The following is a 19,898-nucleotide window of genomic DNA, read 5'->3' on the forward strand; positions in this document are numbered from 1 at the left end:
AGGCCTACCACCAGTATAGGCGCAGGAGGGACGGCCGCCCTCACACTGCTGCAACTCGCCGAAAATCAGCACGAGAGCCCCTGTTTCCCCCTCCCCCCCTTGGATCGGTGGGGGTTATCCCGGTCTACCCCCATAAGTCCTCCCTGTACAGCTATGATCAAGCAACAATACAGCAAAACCCCAAACAAACTCTCCATGTGGCTCACAAAATGGCCGGCTGCCCCACCGATGACACAAGCAAGGCAGAGCATGAGACGGAGCTCCGGCTAAACAAAATATTCCAAGCCTTCTGGCAGAAACTAGAGGCCCGCATGAACCCCTCTCCGCAAGAGACTTTGTCCACGAACCTACCACACTGCTTGCCCCGAAGGGACAAGCGGCGGGACACCATGACCCACCTTAATAACACCATCACGGCAGATAAGCACCCACAAGGGGCCACCTCTGGAGCACGCTCCCGGAACCGGCCTAACAAAAAGCGCCGCAGACCTCCTCATCCTCGAGCCTGGGAGCAGCAGGAGCCCAGGCGGGGCGAGGCTGACCCGAGTCGGCCGGAGGGGCGGACAAGTGCAAGGCCCAAAAGTGCAAGGCCCCAACAGTGCCACGAGGCGCGCCAGGCAAAAGAACCCGCAGGAAGGATCTCAAGCTTCTCCCGGAGCGCACTCCCGCCCGGCACAGTAACACGAACAGCATCGAGGCATCCAACGAGCCGACACATCGACACACTCTGGGTTCAGAGGTCCCAGGGAATAGACTCACAGAAACCACCAAACCAGGAGTGCTCACTCCGCTTGCCTGGCTGTCTTTGGACAACAAGTCTCTCAAAGCTGGACTCAGAAGCACCCCAGCGGGGAATTGGCTGACCAGGGGGCAGAGCATTGCAAATTTCCTTGATGAGTATATTTCTGATGTTCTCCGTGGTTATATTCTCCCTTGAAGGGTACATTTATGACATACCCGGGGGCCCATTGCGGGGCTTTATCACAATGTGTGACGCTCACTGTAGCAACGACTTTCTATTTACAGCCTGTTGATAACTCAATGTAGTTTATACAAATAGTATAAAATCGTTTAGACATAATTGCCCAGTTTTCTATGTTGTAGACAACCCAATGTAGTCAATGCATAACTGTTTAGACAAAGCTGACTAGCTTACTACACTGTCGATAACCCATTGCAGTTACTATAAATAGTTTATAATTGATTAGACACGTGTGCCTAGCTTACTAGGTTTCTTTTAAAACAAAAATGTGCAAACCCTTCATGCCACTGTTTAGCCTATGTCTAAATATAAGAGCACGCTGTTGTGGCGTCTGTCTATGCTTTGTAATCACCTGCACGTCAAAAATAAAGAATAATAATAAAAAAAAAAAACAATATAAAATAATAATATCACACTAGTTTACATATAACAGTTGGTAAAATAAAGCTTTTTCTGGTTACCAGTAATATGCACCTAATTTTGTATCTTTAAAATATTTACAAATGTAAAAGTTAGGGTTACATATTTATCATTTGAACTCCTTTGCACAGGTCCTTGGAAGTGTGGTTGAAAGCCATTAACATTTTATGAGCAATTTGAAATGAAAGACAGATTGGATAAATGTTTACTGAGCTGCTTAGTCACATGTGGCATCCCACAAAACCCAAAATACAGATCAATGAATTGAATAACAGAGGTATTCCTTATAAGGTGTCACTGTAATTTTTAATAGCGACAGCTGCATTTACAGAATTGTTTTAAGAAATATATATCTATATCAAACAATAGATAGCTCTTCAATAATTAACATTAAATGTGTATTTTCACTTACCCTAGCAGGCCAATGAGGGTAACCTTTCATTTTGGCAAAGATCAGGTCCCCAGGCTTGAAGTCACGTGTCATTTCCCCCCACTTTTCGAAGAAGCAGAATGTCAAATGAAAGAGAATGAATAAAATAATACCACAAGCAAGATACTGGGTATCGCCTTCAGATCTATGGTTAAAACAAGATATCAAAGAGAACGGTTATGAAAAAAGTAATCAAAATATTCTTCACAAAAGAATGATGGCATTTCTTTTAAAAAAATAGCTTTGATTTGAGTCTGAAGTGTTCATAGACTGGGGGGGAGGGGAGGCAGAGTAAAAATTATTATTTAGATAGGTTACAGAAACCATTGTAAATAGATCTAATTCTGTAACCACTTAGTGGATATACCCCGCAAAAAACATGCATGTATTTTCTTTTGGCGTATATGAAACTTGCCATAGCTATAGTCCTTATGTCTTTTCACAAGTCTTCATTGAGAAGACTGTGGTTAAGCTTAGGCACAGTGTTTTATTGACACACTTCTCAGGGAGCAAAAAGGGTCTGAGCAAACAAAAGTGGCAAGCACATTAGGGAAGAGGGCTCTTGCAGACACTTTTCAATGAGCTGTACTACAATTCATTGTGAATGAAATGAAGCCTCCAAATGGTTATTTCTCCCGCACTAAATTTATAGCTGTATTCTCACCGCCCCAAACAAAAATTAGATTTCATAAAGATAGAATCGTTATGAAAATACTCCTACCAACTGTGTTGGAATGTCTATGAAATTCCAACCAAGTCAAGAGTTATACAGATACAAAGTAGGGTCTACATATTTTATAGATATATTTGTTCGCTACGACCAGTGTCAATCCCTCCCAGCCGTCACGTGTGACAAGTGCAGGGAATTGACTATTGAGAATCTCGCAGTTTTGCAGAATCCTCCATACACCTCAATGCTGTACTTTTGTGCATGCACAAGAGTACAGCAGTGAAATCTGCTGCTGGCACTGAAGCTGCAGAAGCTGAAGAGTATTTGCCGAAAAAAGATGGCAATGCCTATGACAGGTAGGTTCAGGTGAGGCAAGTAAAACTCACCTTTCCCCAGATGGAAACAGTGCCACTTTAAGGGGAAGGGCTTTTAATAGTTACAGATTCTAGTTGCAGTACTACAACATAATTTGTCATATGCTCCCAAAATAAACATGCATGCATTCTATGGGGGGTATATCGACTAAATTGTAGTAACGAAAACAGCAGAATTTTCTTTTGACACAGAAGATACAGACTAAAACATCAAACTAAAAATGATGCCAAGCACACCTGGAGCCACTCTGGTACATGGTAGGACTTACTGCCGATTAATGTAAACCTATGTTTGTTTCTAAACCAGTTGCACCAATCACCCAGGAAATGCTTTAACAGTTTTAAAGTTAAACTTACTTTAAAGGGAAACTCCAGTGCCAGGTGCATGTCCCCTTTCCCTCAAACCTCCCAATCCCCGGTTACTGAAGGGGTGAAAACCCCTTCAGTCACTTACCAGAGGCAGCGACATGTCCCACGTCGCTGCTTCTTCCTCCGCTCCTCCTCTGCATTACGTCAGCCGGTGGGCGAGACTGATCCCACCCGCCGGCGAGCCCTAATGCGCATGCTCGGCACATGCGCATTAGAGCTCCCCATAGGAAAGCATTGAAAATGCTTTTCAATGCTTTCCTATGGGGAATTGAGCGACGCTGGAGGTCCTCACACAGCGTGAGGACGTCCAGCGACGCTCTAACACAGAAAATCTGTGCTAGAGACACGGAAGTGCCCTCTAGTGGCTGTCTGAGGATGTCCAGTGTAGTTTAAGAACACAGAAGTTAATCTAGTGGCTGTCTTGATAGACAACCACTAGAGGAGGACTTAACCCTGCAAGGTAATTATTGCAGTTTATAAAAAACTGCAATAATTACACTTGCAGGGTTAAGATTAGTGGGAGTTGGCACCCAGAACACTCCAATGGGCAGAAGTGGTCTGGGTGCCTGGAGTGCCCCTTTAATCCAGTGCTGTGTAAAGCCCACTGGTTTGATGTCATGGGAGGTCCAACCAAAGCTTCTAATAAAGAAGCCTTTGTATGGACCATTTTACCAACTTAGAGCACATGCATGTGCTCTAAGCCACTGATGTAGGGGGGAGGAAAGGAGGAAAAAGGATTAAAATAAATTTGCAGATGGGATTGGAAAGCTTTCTTCAGTGTGGAAGGGAGGCTCTGCCTGCAATGGAAAAGTAGTTAGGTCTGTCGCCAGCATGCAGTACGCACTGATGACAGACATTTTATGCACAGAATTGATATTTGACAGCCCAGAAATCTTCATGTCATGTCTGCTGGGCGTGCAACTTATCAAGACTCCTACCACTATGAGCACATCAAAAACCAAAAGTAGTCATGGTGATTGGGGTAACCCTTTAAATCAAAATGCAAAAAAAAAATAAAAAACTCAGTTAAGCTCAGTTTTTTTCCCTCATTCGCATTTAATTTGTAAAATTTGCCGTTTAGTGAACAAACCAAATTAGTAACCAAACCTCACATTTTGATAAACTGGGATTTACTCACTATACTCTAAATTGTAGCACATTGAAATCCAAATGGCAAAATTTAGGCCAAAACAGCAGATAAGGGGAAAAAACAAACAAAAAAAAAAACTCCAGCTCAGCTAGTCTTGTTGGTTAGTTTAACTTTTTACTTAAATTCAGAGTTTAGTGAATAAGCCAAGTGCAATGCCAGCATGCTGCATGGCTAAGAATGAAAGCAATACCTCCAGGCACAGTGACACACCTCCAGCCTGCACTCCAGCCCACTGCTGTTTACCAATAGCTGTGCCACGCAGGGAGCCGACAGCCTGCACCTGGCATGGATGCTGGGCACATAGCCAGTAGCATGGCATTAGTAGCCATCCTTGCACATGCCCACAGCCTGCATCCCCCATCAATACAGAGCTGGCTGGCAGGCATGGCATTAGACGAGGTACAATGCTGCCATCAGCCCGCGCTCACATCATGTCTGCAGCCCCATGGCCTTACACCGAGCACACCTGCAGCACGAATTACATACCTGTCGCTCGCCTCGGTAGGTTTCGTTTTACCCCCGTGTCGCGGCGCCTGTCACAGGCTAGATACTGCCTTTAAATTGCAACGAACCTGCGGATTGTTAGAAGCTGCTGCGCATGCGCGACCAAGGACCCACGGAGCATGCGCTGTGGACTCTAGGACCTGCTCGCCAGTCTGTTTCGGCTTCCACTGGTGCTCGGCCAGGCGAGGTGCGCATGCGCACTCTAGGGTTTGCGCGCTGTTTTGCACACCGGGGTGGAAATGCGCACGCGCAGTTTATTGCGTCTAAGGGAGACTACAGACGGAGTTGCATGGATTTCTGGCTTTATTTTCTAATGTGTGGATATTTATGTGAACCAAACTCATATGTACATATATTTGTTAATCAGGAAATTATATTATAAGTAGCCATAATTGTTTTCAAATCAGTAGACACTGTAGATCAGGCTATATTCGAAAGGTTTTTGTTGTTGTGGTGGTAATTTACGTCTTTGCGTTAAAGGGACATTATAGGCACCCGGACCACCAAAGCTTAATATAGTATTTTTGGTGTCCCTATGGATACCATTACTGGCCACTAGAGATGCTTCCTGGGTGTGCAGCACTGACGTTCAGCATTCTTATGGAGTCGCTGCTCTTCATGGAGACACTGAACATTGCCAGGGCCGTCATCAGGGCATGACAACCATGGCGGCTGTTGCAGTCTTGTGGGGCCCAGGTGCCGGACCCCACATTCAAAACGTGCTCATATATATATATGGATTACTGCTTTATATATGTGCCATGCGTAGCGGCAGAGATACCGCTGCAGGGCCTGCACACTAAGGGGGCATATGTCTTCAGAGTCCAGTTATGTGCTGTTATTCTCTAATAGCTCAGCAGGTCCCTTTAAACATGGCAAACAGTGTTGGGAAGAAGTGAATGTCGGTCACTTCCTCCCTGCTTACACTCACACAGGAGGGAGGAGGCACAGGGAAGGCAGAGAGCAGGGGAGAGCCAGACCCTGACTCACAGCAGCCCCAACCGGAGAGGTCACCTTCTTGCACCCAAAAAAGTAAGAAACAGGAGGGTGGCTAAAAAACTGACCAGCATGTGTGTGTCTGTGTATGTATCTGTGTGTCAGTGTGTACCTGAGTGTAGGTATCTGTATGTGCATCTGTGTGTATCTGTCAGTGTGTGTATTTGTGTGTAACTGTGTCAGTGAGTGTAACTGTGTGCCTGTGTGTGTATCTGTGTGTCAGTGTATTTGTATATATGTCAGTGTGTGTGATAGGAAAATTGGAGATCCCCAGCTGGCAAAGCATTCTGGGGTTTGTACGACAGATGAGGATCTACATGTTTGCCTCCATTGTGCTAGTAGGGGGGCCAAAAAAAAATCTTGCACCAGGGCCTTCTCTACTTTAGTTCCACCACTGCCCCTGCAGACCTATGGCAGCCTGTATAGTGAATAGGGGGCCCAGAACACATGATCTCCAGCTCCCAGAAGCTCTCTCCAACTCTCACAAGCCTGCGGCGGTATTTCCCACTTCACACTCACCCACTGCACACACTCTGCATACATTTCAACCACTGCATTCATTACACAATTACTACACACACACACACACACACACCATATCCACTTTGTGCACACTACATCCACTACACAAACATACAGCATCCTTGGGGGTGGACTGAGTAGCAGGCTTTGTGGGCAAATTCAGGGGAAGGACCTTGTGGGCGGACACAGGGATGGGCTCTGGGGCCCAGTCCTTGAGCTGTGTCAGGGGCCCCAAAATTTCTGAAGGCTGCTGTAATAATTTTAAATAATGGTTTATTGCATAAATAAAGCATAATAAGGTTAATGCACCACAATAAGCAGTGCGTAGGATTAATTTCCATTATATGGTTTCCTTCTCTTGGGAAGTTACCTCCCAGAAAGCTTTCCAAAGGGAATAAACATCAGATGTAAGACAGGACTCTCTCTCTCTTGACTGCCCAGGAATGTAGATGTAACAGATCACCTGGCACCCCAACTAGGTACCTCCGTTGACGGATGCTCCTAGTGCTTCTCCTAGTGCTTCTCCAAGCACTCCACTTGACACCATAAGCACTGCAGACCCCAGGAACCGCCGCAGCTCCTACCCACCCTGGACCTACGACAAGGCTCCAGGTTCCAGTGGGTGAACCTCTCTTTCCCCAGAGAGTGAAGCAGGAACATGAACAAGCTATTACAAGAGCTTAGTGATTATTCAAGGGAGTATGAAGAGCATAGCAATCCCATGTAGCAGATTCCCCTAATAAGAGACAGGACTCTAGATTGAGGGTGAAGTAGAACTGAAGGTTTAATGGTACAGCTGCTCTTTTATACAGTTTTTCCCACAAGCTTACCGCCCAGGTGGACCTTGTGGGGCACAGGACATGAAATTCACAATCCAATAAAAACAGTTTTACACTTGAACACTCCCAGTTACTGTACACAAACCCTCCCCTCTGCCTGTGATAAAATTAACAAAGACAATGGACTAACTCAATTAACTCTAAGCAGAAAAAACATAAAAAATTACAAACCCCAAAAAGTACCCCAAAATACAACATATCCCCTGATAGCCCCGATCTGGGTGAACAACATATCCAAAAATCACCCAGATCGGTTCAGGGGTTCAGGAATTTCCTGGAAGTCTTATTTTTGCCCCACCGTGCACTTGGTCCCATGCCCAAAACAGTTCCATACACTCAACGACAAAACATTGCTGGACAATTTAAGATGGCCGCCGCCACATGTTTGAATCTGTTCCAGTTAAAAGTCCAAGGGCAGAAACAGTACTTTTGAACATGGGTTATCACAGGGCCAATAATCCCAGGGTAGGAGGCTGGCAAACAGGCCCCTCCAAAAACCAGTGGCGAAGTTGCTTTCGTCACAGTAGACTTATCAGCTCTGACTTGTTAGTAAATGTTGTATTTTTATATTTTACTGTAATCCATTGTTATAGCTAGCATCTGTTATTCCTGTCACTTGCTATAATTATTAAGTGTTCTTGCATGGCAAGACCACTTACTATTATCTCACATATATATTATTAAGTGTTCTTGCATAGCAAGACCACTTAATGTTATCTAACATATATATTATTCTTATTATAGCCAAATTTACCAACCTAACTCCTCCCACAGTTTTTACACTACGTAGACAGTAATATACCGAAACGTGCGGATTGTTCCTGATCGGTGTGCTATTTCTTTGTAGAATGTTTTGCTGAATTGTTCACGAAATATTGTAGTTTTTGTGGCAAAATTGGTCCCATAGGAATGAATGGCGGAATGTTAAAAAATAGAGTGAGAGCTGACAAAAGCCAGAGTGTGAGCTGAAAAATCAGGACATGATTTCTAAAGTCCCTCATTTTCAAGCCCACCTACACAAATCATATATCAAAACGTTCAGCTATCCCTGCTGCCACTAAAAATGTCCACGGCTAAGCCATAGTCCTGACAGTTTTCACAATATGACCATTTGTTTGCAACTCACGCCATCCATTGACATTCATTGAAACTCCACTCTAGCCACCTCAAATTTGAAGGACAATTTCTAAACTGCGACTGTGCTTTAATTTTTAATAATTCAGAGACATACTGTCACGATTCGGGGAACCCAACACGCTAACACACACAGACACAGAAAAGGTGCCGTACCGGACCTTAGAGTGGCCGGGCTAAGCACACACAGAATAGTCAGGAGACAAGCCGAGTAAGGGGAGCCAGAAAACGGGAGAACGAGAAACAAGCCAAGGTCAAAGGGATGGAGAATACAGGAGAGTCAGAGAAACAAGCCAAATAATCGGTAACCAGAGAGAACTACAAGCAAACAGCAATACAGGTATCAAAGACCACAACAGGGCACTGAGGGGCAGGGAAGGTAAGTATATAAACCCTGTGGTTAATTCTGATTGGATAACTTCCAATCAGAATTAACAATCACACGTGGGAGATATCTATACCTCCCACTGTGATTGTCATACTGTGACTTTAACGCCGGGTCACATGGCTGACCCCGGCGTTTGCATAAATGTGCTGTCTCCCAGCGTGCAGTGTTATACACGCTGCCGCCGGGGGACGAGAAGGAGGATGCGAGCGGCGTGCGAGGCAGTGAGGATGCCGCTCGCCGACCTACACAGGAGGAGGAGACCGCGGGCGGCAAAGAACCCAGGGTGAGTGCTGCGAGCGGCTTGCAGCCTCCCCTAAGAGCCGCCCGCGGAACCCTGACATTACCCCCCCCTCGAAGACCGCCCAGAGGGCGGGAAGCAGAAGGCTTCAAAGGAAAACGCACATGGAAGGAGCGAACCAAAGAGGGCGCATGCAAATCAGAAACAGAGACCCAAGACCGCTCCTCAGGACCGTAACCCTTCCAATCCACCAGGTACTGCAACCGACCCCGAGAAAAACGAGAATCGAGGAGAGCAGCCACCTCGTACACATCACTAGAGACTGCGCGGAGGGAATCGGGTCGCCTGAGAGGGCCAGAGAACCGATTACAGAGCAAGGGCTTCAATAGGGAGGTGTGAAAGGTGTTCGGTATACGCATGGAAGGAGGCAAGGCCAGGGAGTAGGACACAGGATTGACCCTACGCTATACCCTATAGGGACCAAGGAACCTGGGCGCAAACTTCATCGAGGGGACCCTGAGGCGGAGATTCCTAGAGGACAACCAAACCCTATCACCCGGAGCATAAGTAGGAGCCGCACACCTACGGCGATCAGCGAATCTCTTCTGAGCAACCGCTGCACGAGAGAGAGCAACATGGACCTGATCCCACATCTTCCATAAGGAGGTGAGGTGCTCATCCAAAGCGGGCATTCCCTTGTTGGAGAATACACCGGGAAGGACAGAGGGTTGGAACCCATAAGCAACCATAAAAGGACTTAAGCCAGTAGACGAATGTGTCACAGTGTTCCTGGCGAACTCAGCCCAGGGAAGAAGATGAGACCAGTTGTCCTGGCGCGCATTCGTGAAGCAGCGTAAATACAACTCCACAGACTGATTAGCCCGCTCAGCAGCTCCATTAGATTGAGGATGATAGGAGGACGTAAACGATAAGGAGATCCCCATCTCAGCACAAAAGCCCTTCCAAAACCGAGAGACAAATTGAGAACCCCTGTCGGATACGATATCCAATGGTATACCATGCAACCGGAACACCTCTTTGTCAAACACCTGAGCCAACTGAACCGCAGAAGGAAGTTTCCTAAGCGGAATAAAGTGCGCCATTTTAGAGAACCTATCTGTCACAGTCAAAATTACTGTCTGTCCATCAGAGGAAGGAAGATCCACAATAAAATCCATGGATAAGTGGGTCCAGGGTTTCTTGGGTACAGACAGGGGCATCAGGAGTCCCCAGGGATTAACATTAGGCGACTTACACTGTGTACAGACACGACAAGCCTGCACGTAATCCACCACATCTTGTTTAAGTGAAGGCCACCAGAACTGTTGAAGGAGACCCTTGTACGTCTTGGTAATCCCCGGATGACCAGCAGTTTTGGCGGTGTGAAATAAAGCTAACAACTTTTTTCTGTCTTTTACTTTCACGTATAGTCTACCAACGGGTGTCTCAGAGGGTGCTTGGGTTTGGTATGTCTTGATACCATCAAGGAAAGGAGACGAAATAGCCAAATGAGTAGCAGCTATAATCTGAGACGCCGGTACAATGGGTTCGGGAGCGGGAGCTATAGACCCTAAAGGTTCGTACTGTCGGGAGATAGCATCAGCTTTGACATTACGGTAACCAGGCCTATATGTAATAACATACTGAAAGCGTGAAAGAAATAAAAACCATCGAGCCTGCCGAGAGGACAATCTTTTGGCATCTGCTATATAGGAGAGATTCTTGCGATCAGTTAAAACCAAAATTTTGTGTCTAGATCCCTCCAATAAGTACCTCCATTCTTTAAAAGCCATCACAATAGTCAATAGTTCCCTGTTCCCGACATCGTAATTCTTCTCTGAATCAGACAGCCTTTTAGAAAAGTAACAACAGGGATGGAGGGGTTCGTCATACGATAACCTTTGGGACAACACTGCTCCTACACCTGATTCAGAAGCGTCCACTTCCATAACAAAGGGAAGGGAAGGATCGGGATGGTGTAGCACAGGGGCAGTGGCAAATGCCTTTTTGAGAGTCTCGAAGGCCTCAAGGGCTTCAGAAGTCCAAACCCTGGGGTGCAAACCTTTTTTTGTTAGTTTCGTAATAGGGGTAACAAGTGATGAAAAGTTTTTAATAAACTTCCGATAATAGTTGGCAAACCCTATAAAGCGCTGTATAGCTTTAAGTCCTTGGGGAAGAGGCCAGGACAGTATGGCTTCCAATTTAGAAGGATCCATGCTGAATCCCTGTTCGGAAATGACATACCCTAAGAATTGCACAGAAGTCTAGTCGAACAAACATTTTTCTAACTTGCAATACAGACCATTCTGCAACAATCTCTTAAGCACCATCCTCACATGAGTATGGTGTGACTTTAAATCAGGAGAATATACAAGTATGTCATCAAGGTATACCACGGCACAGACATGCAGTAGGTCCCTAAGGACATCATTTATGAGGTCCTGAAACACAGGAGGAGCATTACACAGTCCAAAAGGCATGACTAGATACTCATAATGTCCACTACGTGTATTGAACGCTGTCTTCCACTCATCATTTTCCTTTATACGAACAAGGTTATAAGCCCCCCTGAGGTCTAGTTTAGTAAAATATCTAGAACCCTTGACACGATCAAACAACTCAGTGATGAGAGGGATAGGATAAGCGTTCTTGATCGTTATATTGTTTAAACCCCTGTAATCTATGCATGGCCGTAAGTCACCCTCTTTCTTGGCAACGAAAAAGAAACCAGCACCAGCAGGAGAGGAGGACCTTCTGATAAAACCTTTCCTCAAGGATTCCCTTATATACTCCTCCATAACCTGATTTTCTTTTTCTGAAAGAGGGTAGACCTTACCCCTAGGTGGCATAGTGCCCGGTAGTAGGTTTATGGCACAGTCATAGTCACGGTGTGGGGGTAGCTTATCTGCCTCCCTTTTTTCAAAAACCAATGCAAGGTCTGCATACACAGAAGGGACAGAAACAGAAAGTGGTTTAGCCGTGGGCACATTGAGTAAACAAACAGGACGTACATGGGCCATACAGTCTTGTTGACAAGATTCCCCCCAGGAGAGTATATCTAAACAACCCCAATCCAGCACTGGGTTGTGTTTCACTAACCAGGGAAAACCCAGAACGATGGAAGCAGTAGGAGAGTCAATTATTTGGAAGGTTAACCTTTCCTTGTGTAAAGCACCCACAGACATCACTATATCTTGGGTTTCATGGGTCACCAGAGGCTTCTCAAGTGGTCTACCATCTATGGCCTCAACGGCCAAGGGTGTGGCCTTTTGGATCAAAGTCAGGGCAGCGGTTTTAGCAAAGTAGAGTAAGATTGTCTGCCGCACCTGAATCGATCAAGGCTTTAGTTGTTATAGTGGTTTTATTGACCAGAAGAGAAACCGTAATAAACGGTCTGGAGATGGACACATGAGGGGACAAAGTCATAACACCCGAGGCCGACCCCTCTCTAGGCCTTAGGTGCTGGAGTTTCCCTGTAATTTAGGGCAGGCATTACAGTGGTGCCCCCTCTTTCCACAATAAAGACATAACCCCTCCCTTCTACGATAAGCTCTTTCAGCCTCACTTAACCCCGTAGCACCCAATCGCATTGGTTCGGGGGATGGTTGTCTAGTAAAGCAAGTAATGCAGTACTGGGGAGTGCAGGTAACACCTGAGTATTCATCCGTCTTTGACTACGCCTCTCTCTTATACGGTTGTCTATAAGAATTATATAGTCTATAACATCATCCAGAAGAACAGGCAATTCCTGGATGCTATTTCATCCAGTATGTAGGCAGCCAAACCCTCCTGAAAGGCTGTTACGAGGGCATCATTATTCCAAACCACTTCAGCTGCTAGAGTGCGGAATTCGATAGTATAATCCGCTACGGACCTTTTACCCTGTCGAACCCTAAGCAGAGCTTTGCCAGCAGAGGCAACCCTACCAGGTTGATCAAACGTGCGTTTGAAAGCCGTCAAAAAATCTGCAAAGGACATAGGAGACGGATTCTCCCACATGGGGCTGGCCCATGCCAAAGCTTTCCCAGACAAGTGGTTTATCAAAAAGGCAATTTTGGATCTGTTAGTGGGATAGGAACGTGGATTCATCACCAAATGGATATCAATTTGGTTGAGGAAACCACGACACAATGCTGGATCACCGCTATAGCACTGTGGCGGCGTCATATGAACTACGTGAGCAGGAACGGGTACTGGAGTGGGAATGGGTTCAGGCACAGCAGCAGCAGCCTCCTGAACGGCAGGTTGCAAGTGTGCAGTACGAGCCAGTATGGTTTGTAAAGCCTGGGCAAACTGATCCATACGGTGGTCTAAACCATCCATTCTAGCCTCCTGATTAACTAATAGCTGTGGAATGTCAGCAGGTTCCATCATGGCCCTGTTGTAATGTCACGATTCGGGGAACCCAACACGCTAACACACAGACACAGAAAAGGTGCCGGACCGGACCTTAGAGTGGCCGGGCTAAGCACACACAGAATAGTCAGGAGACAAGCCGAGTAAGGGGAGCCAGAAAACGGGAGAACGAGAAACAAGCCGAGGTCAGAGGGATGGAGAATACAGGAGAGTCAGAGAAACAAGCCAAATAATCGGTAACCAGAGAGAACTACAAGCAAACAGCAATACAGGTATCAAAGACCACAACAGGGCACTGAGGGGCAGGGAAGGTAAGTATATAAACCCTGTGGTTAATTCTGATTGGATAACTTCCAATCAGAATTAACAATCACACGTGGGAGATATCTATACCTCCCACTGTGATTGTCATACTGTGACTTTAACGCCGGGTCACGTGGCTGACCCCGGCATTTGCATAAATGTGCTGTCTCCCAGCATGCAGCGTTATACACGCTGCCGCCGGGGGACGAGAAGGAGGATGCGAGCGGCGTGCGAGGCAGTGAGGACGCCGTTCGCCGACCTACACAGGAGGAGGAGACCGCGGAACCCTGTCACATACTATGCATCAAAATGTAGGTCTTGGTCTTGTGATTCTCACAATATAAATCTCTTCGCTGTAGGATTTGAAGATGGCAACCGCCAGTGAAGTGAGCAATTTGGAGCAGTTTCTTTTTAACCGCTCTTCTCTGCCCTTGCTGTAGAGTGAGTTGCCATAGGAATCCAGGTGTGTGAGCAGCCAGCAGAGTGTTCGGGAACACAGAGGCTGCTAGATGAAACATATTCTCTAAACTGCTGTCATTCCTACAGTTCTGATAACACAAAAGTGAGCACTATCACATTTAATAAATATATTTCCATGTTAGTCAATTCGTTATACCTGTAACAGAAAAACAGTAACATACAATGTTACTGTAAGGTATTAGCAGTAGAAAGAGGGAAGTGCTCATGCCATTGTACAGAACACTGGTGAGACCTCACTTGGAGTACTGTACACAGTACTGGAGACCCTATCTTCAGAAGGATATTGATACCTTAGAGAGAGTTCAAAGAAGGGCTACTAAACTGGTTCATGGATTGCAGGATAAAACTTACCAGGAAAGGTTAAAGGATCTTAACATGTATAGCTTGGAGGAAAGACGAGACAGGGGGGATATGATAGAAACATTTAAATGCATAAAGGGAATCAACACAGTAAAGGAGGAGACTATATTTAAAAGAAGAAAAACTACCACAACAAGAGGACATAGTCTTAAATTAGAGGGACAAAGGTTTAAAAATAATATCAGGAAGTATTACTTTACTGAGAGGGTAGTGGATGCATGGAATAGCCTTCCAGCTGAAGTGGTAGAGGTTAACACAGTAAAGGAGTTTAAGCATGCGTGGGATAGGCATAAGGCTATCCTAACTATAAGATAAGGCCAGGGACTAATGAAAGTATTTAGAAAACTGGGCAGACTAGATGGGCCGAATGGTTCTTATCTGCCGTCACATTCTATGTTTCTATGTTTCTATGTTTCTATGTTACAACAGTACAGCTAATCAATGTTTCATAAAGTTACTCTGCCCAGTCCAACCTTTTCACAGTTACTCCAGCCACTACAACCACACAACAGTTACTCAAGCCACTCCACCCAGTTACTCCACCCACTCCAGTTGTAGACTACTGGTGGAGGCAATTTCCCCAGAAATTGTAGCTTTTCTAGTTATATTAAATATACATTTAACAATACAATGTTTTGTGTGTTTTCTATCCACATATTGAACCATAATATCAGAGCATTTTCTCTGAAAAGACAGTGTTTACAGCAAAAAGCCTGAAGGCAATGATTCTACTCACCATAACAAATACAATAAGCTGTAGTTGTTCTGGTGACTATAGTGTCCCTTTAAGCCACAACAGCAGTCCTGAACATTCCCCATAAAGATGCATTGAGCCAATGCATCCCTATGAGGTGAGGCTGATTGGTGCAGCATGCCGGTTTGTCTTGCACAATAGTCTCCCAATGCTCTCCTATGCATTGGATTGGCTGAGATCATCAAAACTGGTGATCTCAGCCATGAAGACAGTGCCAGCTGCAACGATGGACAAAAGGTTAGTAAAATCACCTTTAAACTCTGGAGAGAGCGATGCCAGAGACATAATGCTGCATTCCAGCACTGTAGTGTCAGGAATCAGAGGCGAAGTGTGGGGGGTGCAGGGGGGGGGCGGCCGCACCGGGCGCAACATCTGGGGGGGCGCATTAGCCGCAAGGCAAACAAGGCATTTGCCTTGGGCGGCATTTTCCAGGGGGCAGCAAAAAAAGCCGCCCCCAAATGCCCAAGGCAAATGTCTTGTTAGCCTTGCGGCTAACAGACATGCTGGCGGGCTGCTAGGCTGGGCGGGCGGCATTGGTGGGCGGCCGGCGAGGGAGCACTTCCCCTGAGCTGTCTGCTCAGCTCCCTCGCGCGCCGCAAAGTGAGGCTGGGAGCCGGGATATGACGTCATATTCCGGCTCCCAGCCTCACTCTGCGACGCGCGAGGGAGCTGAGCAGACAGCTCAGGGGAAGTGCTCCCTTGCCAGCCTGCCGCCTGCCCAGCAGCCACTGGACCACCAGGGAGGAAGAGAACCCCCTTCCCTCCCCCAGCATTTCCAAAGGTAAGGATGCTGGGGGAGTTACATTTAAAAAAAAAAATGTGTTAAAAATGTGAGTCTGTTAGTGTGTGTGTGTGTATGTATGTCTGTTAGTGTGTGTGTCTGTTAGTGTGTGTATGTGTCTGTTAGTGTGCGTGTGTCTGTTAGTGTGTGTGTGTGTGTGTCTGTTAGTGTGTGTATGTGTCTGTTAGTGTGTGTATGTGTCTGTTAGTGTATGTGTGTCTGTTAGTGTGTGTATGTGTCTGTTAGTGTGTGTATGTGTCTGTTAGTGTGTGTGTGTCTGTTAGTGTGTGTGTGTGTCTGTTAGTGTGTGTGTCTGTTAGTGTGTCTGTTAGTGTGTGTGTCTGTTAGTGTGTGTGTGTCTGTTAGTGTGTGTGTGTGTCTGTTAGTGTGTGCGTGTCTGTTAGTGTGTGTGTGTGTCTGTTAGTGTGTGTGTGTCTAAAAATCCACGGGTTAGGGGGCGCAAATTACTTGCCTTGCCCCGGGTGCTGACAACCCACGCTACGCCACTGTCAGGAATACATGTTTGTATTGCTGCTACTAAAGTGTTCCTTTAACCTTGCAATTTAAAACAGTGCAGATTTAGCAAAACCGCAGTGTTTATATTAAAGGGTTAAGACTGCCGCCAGGATGCAGGAACAATGTGAAGATAAACATACAATAACAAATAAATCAGATATAAATAAATAAAAATAAAAGGACTTCTTAAGGGAAATCCAAGCGAATATATACAAATTTGCAGCCGGGTTTTGGTTTAAAAAGTTAATTGGGCATGGTGCCCCCTTTTGTTCGACCACAATACAATTAATTGATTCCAGTGTCTATATGTCAGTCCATGAGGTTATTTCTCATGATACATAATAAAGGGAATTTAAAAAACACTAGTAGATATAAGTATAAAAAGAGTGAAAAGTCCAAATTCCAGAATAACATAAAATAATGTCATAAAACCATTATAGAAAAAGGAATATTATCTATACATAAAATAACATAATTTGTTTATAGATAGAAATAAAATCCACATTCCCTATTTTGTAAATAACATACATTAAAAAGAATTAGAACTATTATAATAAAAGATTATGTGTAAATATAGAATAAATGTACACCTGTGGATAAGGAATTTAAAAATTATATAAAAACATATCAATACTCCAAAACCATATTTAAAAAATGAAATGAAAATGAAAAATGATAAAAAAAATAATACATGATTAATACATAGGAGAGTTGAGGTGTGTGTTCATTGCCCAGAGTGATTATAACTCCTTGCTGCTGTATTATCGTTGTCTCATCCAAACACTAGTCGAGACTTAGTGAAGGGTGAAGAATAACTGATTTTAATGTCATACTGTTACCTTTTTATTCCTGGGGCCTTAACAGAAGGTTCCCAGAGAGAACAAAAGAACATACCCGGCGCCTTGGTGTCTGTACCTGAGCAGATAATGTAATTAGCAGCCAGACATGTTGGAATTGGGTTAACAAAAATAAAGGGTTCCCATGCTCACATCCCCACAAATGTGCCATCCCCCTGAAGCTCTCTTCTAAGTTCCCAATCTGTCCAAAAAGTGCTTGAACCGGAGGTGTCTAGCTCGAATTAGATGGAAGCTGAATTTTTCAGCAGGCTGCAACCATCCACCAAACCAGCTCAGAGTTCCAGAGCACTTGGTAAAATTCCCGGTCACCTTAAATGATGGCACTTTCAGTTAGTTTATGAAGCTCCCTCAAGTCCTTGGTGTCATTGGGTGCTGTGCCACCTCCTCTCTCACCAATCCAAAAATCGCCCTGATTAAAGGGAATCTCCAGTGCCAGGAAAACAATCAGTTTTTTCTGGCACTGGAGGGTCCCTCTCCCTCCCACCCCCCAATCCCCGGTTACTGAAGGGGTAAAAACCCCTTCAGTGACTTAGCTGAGAAAGCGGCGATGTCCCTCGCTGCTGTCTCCGCCTCCGCGACGCTCCTCCTATCCATTGCGTCGGCCGGTGGGCGAGACTGATCTCGCCCACCGGCCGAGGGGACCTAATGCGCATTACGTCTCCCCATAGGAAAGCATTGAAAAATCATTTCAATGCTTTCCTATGGGGTTTTGAGCGACGCTGGAGGTCCTCACACTGCGTGAGGACGTCCAGCGACGCTCTAGCACAGGTTTCCTGTGCTATAAACCAGGAAGTTCCCTCTAGTGGCTGTCTAATAGACAGCCACTAGAGGTGGAGTTAACCCTGCAAGGTAATTATTGCCGTTTTATAAAAAACTGCAGGGTTAAGAATGGTGGGAGTTGGCACCCAGACCACTCCAATGAGCAGAAGTGGTCTGGGTGCCTAGAGTGTCCCTTTAATGGTCCTGGAACCAAGAGCGTCCTTGTCAAATTTAACCAAACTTTGACAACACTGCAATCCATTCAGGAGTTACAGAAGATTTGCAGGTAGCCTCTGGTCAGTAGCACTGTGCCTCGGCGGCTCCCTGACTAGCCTGTGAGTGCTCCTGGACTGCAGAAAGGGATGCTGAGCTGTGAGTCACAGGCTGGAGAGGGAAATTGGTAGTGAGTATTGATAGTTCTTTTGGAGAGAAGGTGAATGTTGGGAAACATGTACCAGCCCTAGATGTGCAGAATTTCTTTTACTTCCTCTCTCCATCTAAGTTTTATAATTAAGTCCCAACCTCTTTCATCAAGTGACACTCTTTATACCCACATAAGAAAAACTCCCCAAATCAAAAATGGGACATTTATTACAATGTACTGGTACTGAGTGTCAACTTCTTCAAGTCGCACACACAGTCACAGGCAAACAGTCGCACATACAGTCACACACACAGTCACAGACAGTTACACACACAGTCAAAAGCAGTCGCACACAGTCACAGGATAGTCACACATACAATCACAAGCAGGCAGACACACACATACACACAATTTGGCTTTTCCCCCACATGAGATCTGGCTCCGCCCTTAACTCTCCCCAAAGTTCTACTGCTCCCAGCCCCTGCGTGTGTGAGCTGTGCCTACTGCCATGGTGCCCTGTGCAGCCACACAGCTCACACAACCCGAAGGCCCGGCCTGGTGGCACCACCCTACCTAGTGGCACTCGTCCCCTCTTTCCCCCCTTTAGTACGCCAGGGACCACATCTGCCTTTCTCCAATTCTCCGATACAATTCCTGAAAGAAAAGAGTCCTAAAATAAATACAGAGGCTCATTTATTTCCATACTTAGCTCCTTATGTACTTCTGTGTGAATACATCAGGTCCTGGGGCTTTGTTTGCATTAACTTTCTTTAGTTGCTGCAGCGCCTTGTTTTGAGTCATCCAGTCTCAATTTTTATGCAAGTTTTTTTGCTGCAATCATTTGCATATCTCTTGCCACAGGTTTTTCCTTAATCTATACTGAGTAAAATAATGAAATAACATTTCTGCCTTTTCCTAGTCTTTTTTAACTAACACACCCATCCTTGTTTTCAGTGTACCTACACTTTAATTTTTATTTTTAATTTATGTACTTAACAAATTTGGGGAGGGTGGCTTGGTTTTGCTGTCTGTATATCTTCTATTACTTGCTTGTGAGGTGATTTGTCTTGTTGTTAAACCAGAGTTTCCCAGTTCTAAAGCATTGATACTATCACTGCTCATTATTATATTTGTATATATGTATATATTCATTTTTTTATTCTATTGATAATTCTAAGAAAGGCTCTTTATGTTAGCCTGTTGTAATATTCTCCAGTGTTTGGGTTGGTTCTTCGTCGTTCACAGACTTTTGGTATGTGAGGGTGGCTATTCAATATAAGGGTTTTTCAAGAAGTATATATTTTGTTAGTGTACAGACACCACTACAGTTTTGACTTTGTGCAATAAATAAC

The 19,898-nt window shown here is 45.2% G+C and overlaps 1 protein-coding gene across 6 annotated transcripts in view; it reads right to left on the reverse strand.

Annotated features, from left to right (window-relative positions):
* Positions 1–4,987, reverse strand: part of PSIP1 (PC4 and SRSF1 interacting protein 1) — a 105,973-nt gene extending 100,986 nt beyond the window's left edge. For all 6 annotated transcript variants that reach the window (XM_063455167.1, XM_063455166.1, XM_063455165.1 and 3 more), the window contains exons 1-2: positions 4,882–4,987; positions 1,815–1,977 (exon numbers count right to left, since the gene is read on the reverse strand). In XM_063455167.1, the coding sequence (XP_063311237.1) occupies positions 1,815–1,886 (72 nt within the window). In that variant the 5' untranslated portion in view covers positions 1,887–1,977; positions 4,882–4,987. The remainder of the gene's footprint in view (positions 1–1,814; positions 1,978–4,881) is intronic.
* Positions 4,988–19,898: the final 14,911 nt, after the last annotated feature.

Source organism: Pelobates fuscus, chromosome 5 (assembly GCF_036172605.1).
Source record: "Pelobates fuscus isolate aPelFus1 chromosome 5, aPelFus1.pri, whole genome shotgun sequence".
Classification (NCBI taxonomy): domain Eukaryota; kingdom Metazoa; phylum Chordata; class Amphibia; order Anura; family Pelobatidae; genus Pelobates; species Pelobates fuscus.